A 17051-nucleotide genomic window follows, 5' to 3' on the forward strand; every position below is an offset into this window, starting at 1 on the left:
TGTTTGTCCAAGTATGGGGTTTAGGTTTAGAATATTTAAAATGTTGTTTGAAACCTGAAATGTCTGTTGGTCTCTAATGATATTTTTAAAAACTTGGGTCTCTGTATTTCAGTCAGTAGTAATTTCCCAGTCATTTTTTCTGATAGGAATCATATTCAGATTTGTCTTGAATATTAATTCAGTCAGGAAAAGATATTTTATAAAATTGTGTCATATGAAACAGTCTAGTCACTGCCAGAAGCACTTTATTATATCAGTTTATCTTCTGAGTGTTGTCTTGCTTCCTAATCAGTTACATGCTGTAAACATTTACAAGAAGGTGAAAGTCTAGCTTTTTGGTATCTTGTTCTAAGCTGGCTGAAGTTGATAGATGCTTTGACTTTACTGCTTAAGCTTTAAGAAAGGTAGATATTAGATTCTTTTTTGCAGTACTGTTTATATAAGATTTGGATAGCTGAAAACTGAATTGTTAATTTGTTTTTGGCAAACTGGAAATTTACACATAAATTCCAATTAGCCTTTCCTTTTTACTTCTGGAATTACTGAAACTACATATTTTGTTTAAAGGTATAGATAGAATTGCTAACTTCAACACTGCATGAAGTAATTTTAGTACAATTAGAATTATAAATCCAGTGTCCTAACTCTGTTGTTATAAAGCATTTCCTGATGTTTGAAAGCAATTATATCAACTGCATAAATAATAAATTTCCAGAACCTGCAAGTATCTTGGTCAAGAGAGTGTCTGGAGGTGAGGAGGAGCAAGGTGGTGTTAGTTCCTTCTGACCTTTCTCTTGACTCTCAGGAAGAAACATAGTTTTCTGCAGATATGTTCTGAGCCTTTCTAAATCAGCCTACACTTCTGGGGAATAAAATCTGAATAATTATTTTTAAATGTCAGGTTATTTTTTTATTAAGTCATACTGTTGGTGCCTGATATGTTTTCTGTGGGCCCTTGCATTGACAAGCTTGGGCTCGCAACCTCAAATTACAAATCAAGCTCCAGCTTCTTTTCCAAAAACTGCTCTGTGCCTCAGTTGACACATCACATCTGACCTACAGATGTTCTTGTCTGTTGCAAATGTCAGCTACACCCAATTTGCTCTTAAGCACTGGTTTTAGAATGTGCTGCTCCCCTTTCAGTTCATACTTTCAGAAACCTCATATGACACCTTCTCAAGGTCATGGAAACATAGGAATAATGAATTGTCTGTGGCATTAAAAAGTATGAAAATAATGCACTATAAAGATGAAACCTTTCTTCTCTTATTCTTTCCCACACATTTGAGTCATCCTTATTACTGCAGTAGAAACTAAGAACTTCAAACTGTACAGAAGTGCAAAGATTACTTATGAAAGAGTAAGGCTAGAAAAGTACTGACAGTTGATGCTTTGATTGTGGTGTGCAACAAGGGAGAGCAGAGGAACTTTTTGAAGTTGCCTTGATGGCAAATAGGATTATAATAAGAAACAGAACACCAGTGATTTCTTAAAATGTTTTCATCTCATGGGTACTTAAATTTCATCAACAGGTATAATGTAATGTTGCAAATGAGGGCAACCATGAAAATAAGGTTGGTCAGGTGTCAAGGTTAAAATAAATTGTACATTAGATTGTGTATGCATGGATTTTCTGCAATGCTGTGGGTTTATCTGTATCCCACTTTAAAAAAATTATTCTCCAAGGTCTGAAGAATGTAGAACATCTTGTACTGCTTACTAGGAGATTTTTATGACTTTATTAAGGGCAGCACTCAGTTAATGTCCATAGTGCGTCATTTGAAGCAATTATTGCAAATGAACTTGGGAGTTCAGAAGAATGCAGGGGATATACTTGTTACTGTACTTCAGTTGGTACTGTAGATCTGCAGAGAAATGGTAGTGATATCCTTCCCCTTTCCCTCCTCATGCAAGTGCAGAATAGGGAGTATGTGGGAAGGCAGACAGCACAATAGACCAAGTGTCAGTGGAACATCGACTGAAATATTTTGTGGCCACTGGTGGCCTTGATGTTTATAAAACATCTTTCACAGTAACTGTGAGTTGGTGTAAAATGGAATTCAGGTGCTGCTATTGCACAGTCTCTTCATACAGTATTTGTTGCATTTTTAGCCCACTACAGATATCTTTATGGGTGTTTTAAATAGCCTCAGGTTTTCACAGACCTGATTACTTTTTATAAGAAAAATAAAAACTTTTTCCTCAACTGTTTCAAGGATCCAATAATGTAGAAGATACGATCTTTTTGTTGAAGTGGCAACAGCTTTTAAATACTTAGTTAAACTTCCCAGAATTATGTGTGAATGTGAGGATAAGGTCTGCAGAGGAATGACTTTATTTGAAGGCATCTTAAGCCAGCATTGAACCAGTCTGAAATACTGTAAGCACCCTTGCTGCAGATGATTTAGTTTTTTACAATTAATATCTGAATAGTTCTCATCTGAGAAATTAACACAATCTATATGTCAATGCAGGTTGCTGCCTTGAAGTACATACCATCAGTTCTTCATGATGTTGAAATGGTCTTTGATGCCAAGTTACTGAGGTGAGTTGCATTTGAACATTTAGTAGATGTATCACATGGAGTCTGCAGTGTAATACTGCTGTAAACAATACATTGTTATTGAATAACTGTCAGTCAACAAAGCTATGCCAGTTCATACTCATCAAGACAGTGTTTGAACTCTGGGCATATGTTCTTAACAGGCAGTTCTCATCTGACTCACATAGTGACAATTAATTTTGGCAGCCCAATACTTAGGCAGTAACTTGGTGAATAAAATAAGCAAGCAGAACAATCTATCTTGGCATAAGCCATATTATAGAAAATGAAATCTGATTTTAGCAGTTTCAATGAGTATCTTTATTTATTAGGCAAAGATAAATTGTCTCCACCACACATAAAAATACCTTTATTTTTTTGAAAACAATGGAAAGTAATAAACTTGTCCAAAATCTAGTTCATCCTCATCTTGTTTCTCTTGAAAGTTTTCTTTCTAAACTGCTACTGTTTTCTTGTCAATATTTGTGATATGGTAAATAAATCGAAGTCTTAAAAAGAAGTGCTTGAAAACATTATATTTTACTCTTTGACTTTCTTTATTAAAACGCGGTTAATTCTCTGTACAATATTTACAACTCTTTTCCTTTACATGCAGCCAACTACTATATGAATTTTACACTTGCATTCCACCAGTCAAACTACAGAAGCAGAAAGTGCAATCCATGAAGGAAATAGTACGCAGCAACCTTTTTAAAAAACAAGGTAAATACAAAATGCCTCTAAGGCTTAAAATAAATAAGTTGGAAAATGTTGCCTGATATATGTTCTGTGTAACTCATGCTTGAAACTGAGTAAAACTAATACTGAATGTGGATGCCAGAAGTCTGACCTCTGGAGAGGATTAATCTCTTCCTACAAGAGGGCTGTTGTGCAAAGCAAGATTGTTAGCCTAGAACAAGGAACAGGTGGGTCTCAGAGGAACAGTTTTGTGTGCTTTTCCTATGATATAATGGTTAGAGTGATGTAGCTGTGTGTATCCTTTCAATGTAAGCTCTATATCAAGACAGGAACATGAAGTGAAACTTTGTGAACACAGCTTGTGTTATTATACAAGGCCTCTACCTGGGCAGAGGAACTAAGTGCTGATTGTTCTGTAGTATAGCTCAACTGTGGTGCAGCATCTTTAGCTATAAGAATGACAATGTTTCTTAACCTGTATCAGAATTTACTGTCTTCCTTCACTCTCGGAACAGGAGTGGTAAGTGGTACTGGAGTGTCTTTATTGGCCTTGTGCTTAGTTTTTCTTTATGTTATCACAGAAAAGGAGTTTTTGCTGAAGGACTCATAGCAAAGAAGCCCAGTTTTAGATTATTTACTTAACAGTGAAAATTTAGTGCTCTGTCTCCAGAACTGTGAGCCAAATGGCTTGCTTCTGTCTCAGAATCTTACTTCCATGGGGAAGACTTCCAGAACTTTGAAAGGCACATGAGCTACTCAGCTGAGTGACCATTTAGACAGAATTTCAGTTTCTGACAATGTATAGATAATGATTTTAGGAACTTGACAGTACAACAATGGTAGCAAAACGGTGTGAGTAGAGTGTGAGAGGATTGCTCTGCTCACTTCATCCCTGTGTTGCAAGAAGAGTGATGCAGTTCTAACTAGCTAGGGCAGACAAAAATTAAACTTTATTTTAATAGACATGCTTTGCCTTCCATTGAGGTGGAAACGTATATTGTAAGCTATAACAGTAATGACCTGTTTATAGATTTCCTGGACAAAATCAAGAGGATAACGTAGTTGGGTTTATTATTTAGATTTAATGAAGTATTTTAACCTGCATTTGTGTTGATTTCATGGTCATCAGCTATGATTTTTTTGACTATGTGTAAAACTCAAGGTTGCTTGCGTCAGTGGAACTTCGGTTGCTATAGTCTGGATATCTGCAGGCACTGATCCAAGATACTAAAAGCAGATGCGACTCACTGATTTTCAAACACATATAAATCTGTATTCACAATTTTTTAGTAGCTTACTGTGTTTCTATTTTATGAGGCCAGTCTGATGTGTCATTGCATTGCTGCTTTCTTGTACTGCTGCTGCTTCTAAGATCAGAAGTATCAGTCTTAGTTTTATCTCTGCACCTTATGGTGAGTCCCATTTAGACTATAAAGAAAAAATCCTCTAGGAAAACTGAAAGATTTTTGAGTTAAAATAATGTACTCTCTTGAGTTCTTGATCTTACCAGAATTTGGTAAGTTACCTTGATTGTGTTTAATACAGAGATAATAAGTGTAAGCTATACTCATTTCTTTCTTTCTTTAAGGGTCGTGGGAGGGTGGGAGCACTATGTGTGCATTAGTATTTTGAGGGTGTGGAAGTTTTGGTTCATCTCCAGTAAACCCACTGCTTTGCTATCTGCAAGAACAGTTAGAGACTTAAAGCATCTGAGTATTTCTAGTTTTGATAGTATGAAGGGTATTTAATCTGCCTTTTGGTAACTTTTATGCTTTTAGTGTGATATGTTAGCCTCCACTCTAGTAATATTTTTTCTAGAAGAAAAAATAAACTTTTTATTCTGTCTCAAAATTTTAGAAGACAGAAAAAGAGCAGATACTGCTGTGAAATAACACTGGTTTGATAGTTTTTCTTTAAAGAAACTTGTCTCATGGAAATAGGTTTGCTATTGTTTTATATATCAGAAGTATCAGTCAGATCACATGCTCATATAATAAAGAATAAAGCCCTAATAAACGTCCTGAAAGAAAAAAGCTGAGCATACAGTAACCTGTGTTCTTCACAGTTCTGTAGGCTTGCATCTTCTACCTTTTAATGTACAGCAAACAGCTCCTTTCTTCCATATCTATATGTGCTGCAGAGGAGAAAAGAGTGGGTTTTTGAATTCCAATTACAGTCTGCTTAGTGTGGTTCTCGTTTCATGTGTTTAGGAGGCCTGTGCTTTAGCTAAGGTCTTTTAATACAAAATGTTCTGTAAAGCTTTTACTGCTTGCAGATAAATAATAATACATTGCTGCTTGCTTGTAAATGCAGCTTGTCTGATGCCTTGAAATATATAGCTGGTGTATTATTGCAAATGTCTACCTCAGAACATGTTGTGAATCATAAAAGGGTATATGTTTTCTCTTTCTCTACTTGTAAGGTAGTAATGAATAAAAAAATTTGATAAGAGAATTTCTGAGTCTGAGGTGCTTTTATAAAAACCGTAAGGGGTGCTTTTTGTGTACTGTCACCCAGATAATAGTACCTTTTAATTTTCTCCAGACAGACAGTGGGTTTGTTTATACTTAAATGTATACATTTACCAAAAAAAAACATGTCCAGAACTTCTGTGCTATGTTTTGCTAATGTCAAGCAGCTAAGACCATAAAGGCAGCACTTAATACCTAAAATATTTGCCAGCCTACCTGCTTTACACTGGGTCCTCTGTGTCTGAATAGGTCATTTTGATACAAACTTGCACTAGTAATTGATGTGTATGCACAGCTGAAGTGGAAATTAAGTTTGTTTATATGCTTTTGGTAATAAAAAAATGCTATATCTACCTTAAAATGTTTTTACTTTTATAGTTGGTACATGATTTGCTGTTTATAGAGGATCCTAGGGAAACAGATTGATCTTTTTCAATTACAGGTTTAAAATGAGCAATTATCTTCTACAGAAGCAGTTGCCCAAAATAGAGAAATAGAGAAAGCAAGACAATATTTTTGCTAACCAGAGAATATTAATTTAAAGATATTGTGCTATAATATTGTGATGAAGGAACAAAACTGCTAATTGCTGTCACTGTAGAGTTCAAAATTTATACATACCTGAAACTGTCACTTTGTCTTTGTGTTGTTTTTTTCTTGGGGAGCAGAAAAGGGGGTAAGCATACCTTTCCATCATCCTCAGTGGAACCCAGTCAGGGCCAAATAGACTCCTGCCAGTGTATTTTTTTTCCTTGAGACAATTCCATGACAAATTTCTCATTACTCTGACACTTGGTATGACCTACTATTGCCTCTGTGGTGTTACTCAAGTGTCTGTTAGGGCATTTAATCATAGTTACTCTCTGGGTGATGATTGTTATGACTTTCCTTTCACCTAGCCTGCCCCTACATTGCTAATGGCAGAAAATCAGCCTTGGGAGAATTGCAGGATGTTTTATAGCTAACTATTATGTTATGATTATTGGTGTTGTTGTCTTGTTTTTGTATTTCTTGAATTTATCCTTCAAGATGTAGTCACTATAGGTGAAGGTGCATAACAAGTTTGATGTGCAAGCACTGAAGAATATGAAAAGACCAATTCACAAGTACCTCTGATATTATATTAGCAAAAAAAAAGCATAAAAGTTTCTGTACTGTGCTATTATAATATTGTGCACAGTAAATTGCAAACAAATATTTTTTTCTTGTACAGTGCTGTGGCTGAAAACAGAAAATTCCAAATATGCCTTTATTGCTCTACACTAAATACAATTGATTCTAAAATTGGTAGAGAAGCAACTGTGTTTGCAGGGTGATTCATTATTCCAAGCAATGAGGTAGATGGTAATTTACAAGAATGAAAACATATGTAGTGTATCACAAAATAGGATGCAGCATGAAAATTAAGGCAAGATTGCCAGCAGTATCGTTAACTTAAGTTCACATTTATCTAGAGCAGGTAGCATTTTTTCTGCCATGAATATGGAATATATTTCCCTACATTGCTAATTACAATGAAGTCTCATTAATTTGCCTGTGTTTCAGATTAGCCATTTTTTCCTCCAGGCTTTAGTATTTAGTCTCTTTTTGTGTAGTTCATTACAGTTCCTGTTCAGTTAATTTACTTCCACTTCCAATGATATGGTGTTGTTTGTTTTTTTTTTTTGCAAACCTATTGCTAAATTCCCTGACCATCTCTCCATTTTTGACAGATCACAATCCAATTGTTATTGTTCTTCATGTATCTGATCTTACAGTATTCAGACCTAGATTTTTATTGTAAGATGACCATGGAATACTTACTGATGTTATGTTTAAATTTGTAAATCAGCCTTGGGAGAATTTTTTTTATTGGTGTGAAATGATATAAAATGCTTGAACATGTAATAAAACGTGTATGTGTTCAGTACTGCTTTTGACTTTTTATTCTCTAGAGGACCACTCCTGATTAGGAGTTTGTGTTGTAGCAGAGCACTGTGAGATCTGCTGCAAGGAATATAACTCTAAGTAGGTCACACAGATGGTCACTGGCAGGGGTGGGAATAGGATTTCAGTCTCTTGGCTGGGAATCCAGGTCCTCTTCATCACTGTGGCTCTAGACACAGCTATGGCATGTTCAGCAGATGCAACTTGCTTGCTGATTTTGGAAGAACAGCAGCAAGAGACATATGCTAGCAGCAGGGGTTAATTTGTCAGATACCAGAATAAATGCTGAGACTTTAGTGGTTAGTTGTTGTTTTTTGTTTTTTTTTTTGCTTCCTAACTGAAGAGCTCTATTGTACTAATTTTTAAATAATACATGTACACACCCATCATTAGACTGTTTTCCTAACATTTATTTGTGCATTATTGAGTGTGCTACCTGTGAGATATTCTGGTTTTTTGCTTTCACTGCTTGAAATATATTGGTAGTTCATCTGTTGCTAATGTAGAAGAAGAAAGATTTGAGTCAGACCTGAAGTTTGTTCCTTAATTATGTAATGCCTATATAAGTGTGTCCTAAATTTCTGAGGTGCAGCTGAGGAAGACTTATTGATAGCTTGGTCCTGTGCTATGAATACTGCATGTTATAAATTATACACTGGTTCAACTATGGCATCTTTTCTATTATATTATGATAAATACTGTAATAGTAAAATTAAGTGAAGTAGGTGAACTATAATATCTCATGAAGTGAATGCAAGTAGAATGAACTGAAATGCATCTTTCAGTTTAACTGTTTTTAACTGTTCTTGTAATCTTATGTTGTGTTCCTAGCTTGTACTCCTGTTGATACACATTTTTAAGCTAAAGTTTTTTGGTTTTCATTTTTTGTGATTGTTTTCCTGCACTGCTTTTAACACGACTTCTCAACATTTTAAAACATTTTCTTCCTTCCTTTTTTAATATGTGGTAGTGTTTTTAGAGGTACATGACTTTTAAAGCATCACTTCACATCCGGTGTTTATTTTTTGCTAGTTTTGTGCAATATTTTGGTTTGGATAAGGATGGCATATGAATACCTTCTTGAGTATGTGTCTGCATACATTTGTGATGAACATGTGTAGATTAAAGCTATTACTTTCTTCTGTTTGTGAAGGAGTAGGTTACGTGCTCGATATTGCTGCTGGTGACTTTTTGTTAGACTTGACCTATTGTGGCATTTTTTTGTTATAGTTCTATAAAAATCTTTATCTATGGAATGAAATCTAAATCAAGTTAGGTCAACTAGTTTTAACAATGAACTTATAAATACACTTGTAAAAACTCTGTACAGCTACTTGGAAAGAGAGAACAAAGACTTAGTACACAAGTTTGTATGAAGCTGATATTTTAGTGAATATTTCGTGTCAATCAAATGAAATGTGGCAACTTGCAAGTTGGAATTCATGATTATTCCATAACACAAGCACGAAGTAAACTTTTGAATCTGCCAGAGAAGATATGCTGACAAGTGTTTGTGGCAGGCTGTAGTGATTGCTGACTGGAAAAGGCTCTCAACACTCTTAAGTGTTGTTTTGGCTACAGGGATGATAGTGTTAGATGTTGCTCTGGTTGCCTTAAAATACAAGGCATTACTCAGCTCCCATGAGGAGAAGAGAAGCTTGAACATATGCTTTGAGTTTGGCAAGTGGATGTATTCTGCAGTGGTGTGCTGTGACCATTAATACCATTCTGTACCTAACCTTCCTTGCTGACACGTGTTTTTAATGGTCAGCAACAGTGTTGTGTGCTGGCTTCACAGGATCAACCAGTGTGTTTCTCCTTCCTATGTTAGCATTGGATTCCAGGAGACCAAGTGTTTGCATCTTGAAGTGCTGTTAAGTGCCTGTAGATGACCTATGTAGATATCCCCTGAGGCTTTTATTTAAACTGTGAGATTTAAATTTAGATTTAGCAATAAATAAAATCTATGCATTTTTAGATTAATGACTTTTGGGTTTCCAACAGTTAAAAGGCAAATAATGAAGAGGGAAGGCTTTCAATATAAAGATGCCTGTAGCTATAAACATATGTCCTTTGTGAACAAGCATGGTGCTTTAACTGAGCACTGACTGCCATCAGAAGTCTCTCCTTATTGAAACTATGTTGTTCACGGGTTTTATTTTTAAGGCTTTGCTCTAAATCTGTGTTCAGATGACACCTATGTCCTTATTAAATTGGTGTGCCAGTTCTTTAGTGGGCATGAAGCCATCCTAACAGATGGTTATGACTACAGGCATGCGAGGGAATCAAGAGTAGAGTTTCCCAAGGGAGACAAAAGTGGTGTTAAATCTTTATTACCATTTTGGCTGCACATGTGAGGCAGCCAGGAACGAAGCCCATCTGTGATTTTTTTTTCTCAAGGAGACCTAAATGTCTTGTTTAATGACATTACTGCATTAACGACTTAGGGTTGAATTTCACTTACCTGGTACAGAAAGAACCAGTAGGTATCTGCTGAAATAGAATAAGGTGAACAGAAGGTTTAAAAAAACCCAACAAACAAATTGGACTTTAAACTAAAAACACGTAACTGCTTAATCTCTTACCAGAATGAATCAACCTATCCTTGTGCATGAAGGTGTTACCAGGGAATTTCTCCCCAAGAAGTGTATTGGAATTTAGGGTTGATAAATACATAGAACAATATATTTTGATTGACCTTGAAATAAATGCAAGGTAGTCAAACTGCATGTTGATGTCTTAGGTGTACAAATACATTTTGGGGCAGCATGTTTTACTCAGGCTTGTAGAGAAAAAAAAATTAAACCCAGTCAGAACAGTTGTTTTTTTCATGGGTTTGAACATTAAAAGAGAGTTTCTGTCTGCTGGCCATCTTACCACCACGTTTATCAAGCAAAAAACCAGCTAGTACTTAAATAGGCATCTGCCTCCCCACCATGTCTCTCCACGTTATGCCTTGAGTTTTCTTGGGTTGTGAAGGGAGTTGTGTGTATGTGGATTGCTCAGTCAGGGAATCAAAGAATCATTTTGTTTAGAAAAGACCCCAAAGATTGTGTCGAATCAATCATAGACCTAACACTGCCATGTCCACCACTAAACCATGTTCCTAAGCACCATGTCTACACATCTTTTAAATACCTCTAGGGATTGTCACTCAACCACTTCCCTGGGCAAGTCTGTTCCAGTGCATGATAATGTTTGGGGCAGTTTCTGCTCAACATAATTGCTTGGGAAAAGAGACCAACCCCCACCTGGCTACAAGCTTCTTTCAGGTAGTTGTAGAGAGCAATAAGGTCTCCTCTCAGTCTCCTTTTATTCAGGCTAAAAGCTCCAGTTCCCTCAGCTACTACTCAGAAGACTTGTTCTCTAAACCTTTCACCAGCTTTGTTGTCCTTTTCTGGACACACTCCAACATGTCATTATCTTTCTTGTAGTGAGGGGCCCAAAACTGAACACTGGATTTGGGGTTTGGCCTCAGTGGTGCCAAGTACAGGGCGACACTCGCTTCCCTGGACCTGCTGATTCATAGACAACAGTGGACATTTTGCATTCTGATAGGAAAAGTTTTTAAATGGCTTCTGAAACTCTGGTATTAGAGGAGCTTTAAATTCAGCAGCTAACTTCTCTTCCTTAGGGTGTCCAGTGCAGCTTTCAACTTTTGATTTAACACTTCCTATTTATTGGTCAAATAGATATCACTGGCATGTGGAGTGTGATTAAAATAGACATAATACTTAAATTCCTCATATTTTTTGGTCCAGGAGTACTTAAAATGTAGTTTAGCTAAAATACAGGGTTCTCCTTGATCAGTGGCTTTAAGTCTAGTATCTTACTTTACTTTTGAAATTAAGCATGTTAAGATTAGATTCTTGTTATGATTTATTATCTGGTTGGTTCCTGCAGCTTCAAAAGCTATCCAAAGAGAATGTTTATATTTGCTAGCTGTCAGATATTTCAAGGGAGATCTTAATGGCTTAAAAATGGATCTGGATTTTATTTTGAGGAGTAGGGGCAAATATATATGTTTATTCCAGTAGGTGTGAAGCAGGTATGTGCTTATAACATTGCATCCTCTTAGTGGTGAAAAGTGGCTGCCACGTCAGGTAATTTTCTATGACTTTTCATTGCTGTGAACAGGCCTGTTGGCAGAGCAGTCCCTACGGATCTTTTTGAAGTGGAAATGTTTCAAAGGCATTATTAAGAATGACAGTTGTGAGAAAACAGCTGAATTTTTTCACAAGCTGTTGGTTTAGAATTTGTAAACCTGAATTTGTAAACATGATTACAGATTAGTTAAAAGTTGATGTCTACAGATGGTGACCATGGATCTGTGAGTATTGATGACTTTTGGAGGGGAGTTTTTCCTCTCTCTTCATGGACACAAATTCACACTGAAATGTTTTAGGGGTGTTAGTGTGCTCTACTAAGTGTTTTGTAAGTGCAGCTACTTGGTTTCTGAATCAGAGTAGTCTGTGGCCTGTGTTCAGTGCAGGAAGCTTGTCCATGTGTGCAACTGGTCACACAAATGAGCTGTAAGGTGTGTGAAATTTCTTTTTATGCTGCTTTTTTTACAGATCTTTTGTTGATATGTGTTATTTAACTAGTTTTCTAGTGAGTCTGTAATTTGGATATTAACTAAGATTTCTCTTGTTGCTTGGAACAAGGGTCATAGAAAATCAGATAAATAGCTTGCTAATCATGTTGTGGCATTACCAAGAGGAGAAACACTTTCTGAGGCAAGAAATTATGCTGTTACTTAGATAGGATTTAAAGCTCCTGGCTTTATATGGCATGGATCTGAATAAGCTGCATGGATAGCCTCTGCTGCTTCATCTGCACAATTCAGAAATTTATCAGGTAGATTCCATTCTTGTCCTCTCTCTTTTTCTTGCCCTCCTGTCTTCCTATACTAGCATACCCTTATTTTGGGGAGCTTCTGACCCCAGGCTTGCTTTAAATCACATGGGATAATTTCACCCCATCTCACACCCCACATGTTTATCAGAGTATGCTGAATGTCTGGGTAAAGCTGTTCTCAATCATTCTTAAAAGAAAAAATAAAACTCCACATTCTCATTTTTATTTGTGTTAATTAAGAAGTTTTCTAGTTCTATTATATTTTTCAGAAACTGTGATATATGGTATTGGTAGAAAATATTACCCAATTAGTGGCAGAAATCTTCTTCTGAAGAGTCAAGACAAGACTTTAAAGCACTAAGAGATCAGTTAAGTGGAAACGAGTAAGAACTTCAGCTGACTGTGACTAGAATGCTTCTGTAGTTCTACACTGATCTTATTCTGAGGTAGAACCTTTGAAGCTACATTTAGCTCTGTTTTCTTCCCAGGTTATGTTAATAAACATAACAAATCATTGAAGCATTTGTTCACACTGTTGCACTATACTCTGTTTAATTATATAGCACTGTACAAGTAAGTTGTTACTTCAATCACTCAGTGGCAGGTATGAATTAAATTTAAAGAGAAAGTCTTCTGTGTCCTGTACTCCTAGGTACACAGTGCCTTCTTTGAATTTATTTCAAGCTTGTGCATCTTGTCCTCCCAACATTTATGATAAGTGCCTCTGTCTTAAAAAGCAGATGAATATGAGATTGAAATGTAAATTACTAATTGTGTCAGCTTCCTTGGTTTTAAATAATGATGGATGTGTGCATACTTCTTGCTCTGACAGACTTGAAAGCTATTTCATTAGTGTTTTCCTTGTCTGCATTCTTTTATGTGTTCTTAGAAGGGATGTTTCAAAGTTACTGCAAGGAACAACTCCGTTGCTGTTTGTCTTATTTTCAGACAGGATAATAAGTATTGAATTTTTCCCATGTTAAACTCTTGTCACTACTTAAACATAGCTTATTTCTAGATGCTTTGTATGTGAAAGGATTTATTTGTCCCTAAGTCTTCAGGGCAAGCCAAACAGCTTCCAGAATTTAACTGAAACAAATTATTTTAATCAGGAGGTTGTGTTTTTCATATGTGATAAATAATGCAAAATATCACACAAGTTTAAGAGTATCCCTGAGGCATGATTAGAAAATCATCAATTCCATGTTGAAAGGGACTGTAGTTGTTAAAGCATATTGTATGTCACTGTTTGGAGGAGGGTTTATTTGCAAGTGGTATTTGATTTATATTCTTAAGATAATTTGTTTTCTTTCAGAATGTAGGGACATTCTGCTTCCTGTGATTACAAAAGAGTTGAAAGAATTGCTGGAACAGAAAGAAGATCAGCAGCTCCAGATCCAAGAGAAGAAGTACTGTGTTGAATTACTCAATAGCATCCTGGAGGTTCTGAGCTGTCAAAACCCTGTAAGTATTGATGATGATATAGATGGCCCAAATCTGTAGTAACCCTGAGCTGATGAGGTAGTGAATTATTGATGCTGATGAATCTCATTTAAATTTTTAATACAAGTCAGTGGCAAATTGAACTTTTCTCCTATTTTTCATAAATAGCAGTTGTTCAGCCTGGAGAGGAGAAGTCTCTGGGGAAACCTTATTGAGGCCTTTCAGTACTTAAAGAGGGCCTGTAAGAAAGATGGGACAGACTTTTTAGTAAGGCCTGTAGCAATAAGTTAAGGGGTAATGATTTTAAACTCCAAGAAGGGACATTTAGACTAGATATAAGGAAGAAATTTTTTACAATGAGGGTGATGAAACACTGGCACAGGCTGCCCAGTGAAGTGGCACATGCCCCATCCCTGGAAACATCCAAGGTCAGGTTGGATGGGGCTCAGTGACTTGATCTATTTGAAGACCTCTCTTCTGATTGCATGGTTAATTGGACTAGATAACCTTTAATGGTCCCTTCCAACCCAAACTATTAAATGATTCTGTGATTATTCTAGAGTATTCAGAATAACTTTCAAGTTTAATCTCATTTTTTTAAACAAAAACATTTGTATTTTCTGAAATATTTTTCACTGTACAAATGTTGTAACTTATGGTTTCTACTTTTAGCAATGTCTGTGTAAAACAGGTAACACTTCAAGTCTGTAGTTTCAGGCTCGAGCTCCTGTAGTTCTGGAGGACTGTATAAATAATGATTTGAGTGGTTGCTTTTCTCATTTGAGGGATTATTGAATGGACTTTTTAGTCCCTCACTTTTTAATGAGCAGTAGGTAATACAATGAAGTTTCAGGATAATTAGAGGAATTTATTCTGAGAAAACATCATAATTAATGAAGTTATTTCTTCTGTGAATATCTGCTGATTTTGCCTGAGCTGAAGGTCAAACACAGTTGCAAAACAAGATAGATGAATACTTTCTGCATCCGTACCACACAAATCAAGTTTGAAAACAAACTTAACAGTTGCTTTAAATAGTAATAGTAGCTGGTATGTTAAAGACATGTTATCAAGTATGGATATATCAATATGGATATATCAATAAACGGATTTGTGGCTCATATTTGCAAGACTGACAACATTGTTGTTTGCAGCACAGCATGAAGAAGTCTCATTCTTTTGGCTATGTGTGTATGTAGTCCCATGGAGTCTGAAGTTTGTTTTGTAGACTCTGATGTGCCATTTCCAGGAGTAGGAACTGATATGTCCAGAATGGTGTAGAATCTCAATGGGCTGTTTTCCAGAAAAGAAACATTTGAAAATGTAGGTTTTTTGAAAAGGCATCCCATTCTATGTATTTCTCAAACTACTGATTTTAAAGAAAAGTACCCCAGTCAACCTGTGTTTTAGTCATATTTTAGGTATGATGGTTGGCACAAAACCAGTTACTGAGTAGAATTCTTACTAATGAAGATTTTTGTTCATTTTTAGAAATGCTTGTAACTTTCCATCTTGGGGGAAAAAAAACAATTTCAATTGTTGGGTTTTTTGTTCTCAGTATTAGTAAAAAAGTCAGGCTTGAAGGGTGGAATATGATCTATAGCTCAACTGATACATCTCCTGTAGAAATGTCTATAGAAATAAGGTGTAAACGAAGTGCAAAGATGGTTAAAGAAAAACAAGTGTTTGTTTTAATAAATTCCATGGCTGAGAGGTTTCTGAGTGCTTCTTTGGACTGTTCTGCAAATGAACTCATGTGCATACACTGCAAGGACTTAAAAAATAAATTAGGTCTTCAGATTTGATTTCAGAACATTTAAATGAAAAACTCTTTGGTTAGCATGGTGGTGCTGAGAACTCCCTTCATTTTTTCCTTCAGATATTTTCCCTGGTTGTTAGGCAAATGCTTAGCTGGGTTTAAAATCAGATGCATTTTGTCATTGAGGAGAGCATGATCTTCACTAACAGGGTTATTTTTCATTGATCAGTTTGCTTCGTGTGTTTGAACACAAATACTAGAGGTTTAGTGGGTGATTGTAATTTTCCCAGGTTTTGTCTTCAGGCTTTTAACAATCCAATAAAAAGAATGTAATTGATATAGAATGACATTGTTTAAAAGCATGTTATGCATTCTGTGCTTTTACTCCTATTGAGGGAGATAGCCAGGCAAACCTTTTTTGCATTATAATGAACAATGGCTTTTTAGGCAACATGTTACCCATTATGTCATGAAAATTGCTGAGAATTTTAAACACATGCATTTTAAAAAAACCAAACACATTCAATTTTTTTAAAAAATAAGCACATTTCTTCAAAAGCTTCTGAAAAAAGAAGGTAAGCTGTAAACTGGAGAGTCTCTGTGAGTCAAGTGGCAGATAGCTACAGATTTTGTTTGCAATAAATACTGATGAATTTCTAGTGTAAGGGGAAAATTTCCATGGGGTAGGATAAATTCAGTAGTGCAAAATCTTAGTTATTGCTGAACAGTGGTTGCACAAGGTCAAGGCCTTCTCCAGTTCTCAGTCTACCCTGTTCTAGAGTTGGTCAAGAGTTTGGGAGGGGACACAGTTGGGAGAGCTGAAACCAATTGACCAAAGAGGTATCTCCAAGTGAGTATCTCAAGTACAGGTTGTGTAATATATATTCTGAAGGAGCCATTCAGTTAGTCCATGTTTGTCACTGTCCAAATAAATGAGCCCTCTATCATGTTCTGAAGTGCATGGTTGACTCTGGAACAACAGAATTATTCTAATTCTTGTGCCAACCCTGTAGAAGTTTAAATGGAACATGAAAGGTAAATCGAACACTAACTGCTATTACCTGCACAGGTACTTCTAGAGAGAGTAAAATTTGGTTTGGTTTTGGTTTTTCTATTAACTAATTTATGTGTATCAGTGTGTCATCCACCCTGTCAATGAATCTGAAGACATTTGAATTCTGTGAGAAAACTTCCTACTGCTGACCAGCGTACCATGTATTAGCTCTGATTGTTTCATGCCTTGGTCACCTAGAAAATCCTTTTCAACAGTCAAGACAAGAATATGCTTTTGATGACCATATTCCATTAAATGGAATGACAGAGTTAATGTTTTCTTAGGGAGGGTTTATATATG

General features: G+C 36.0%; 1 protein-coding gene across 1 annotated transcript in view; it reads left to right on the forward strand.

Annotated features, from left to right (window-relative positions):
* Positions 1-17051, forward strand: part of DOCK2 (dedicator of cytokinesis 2) — a 148185-nt gene that overhangs the window by 37312 nt on the left and 93822 nt on the right. The window contains exons 24-26 of the mRNA XM_051631280.1: positions 2475-2545; positions 3159-3265; positions 13811-13959. Of these exons, the coding sequence (XP_051487240.1) occupies positions 2475-2545; positions 3159-3265; positions 13811-13959 (327 nt within the window). The remainder of the gene's footprint in view (positions 1-2474; positions 2546-3158; positions 3266-13810; positions 13960-17051) is intronic.

Source organism: Apus apus, chromosome 13, assembly GCF_020740795.1.
Source record: "Apus apus isolate bApuApu2 chromosome 13, bApuApu2.pri.cur, whole genome shotgun sequence".
NCBI lineage: Eukaryota > Metazoa > Chordata > Aves > Apodiformes > Apodidae > Apus > Apus apus.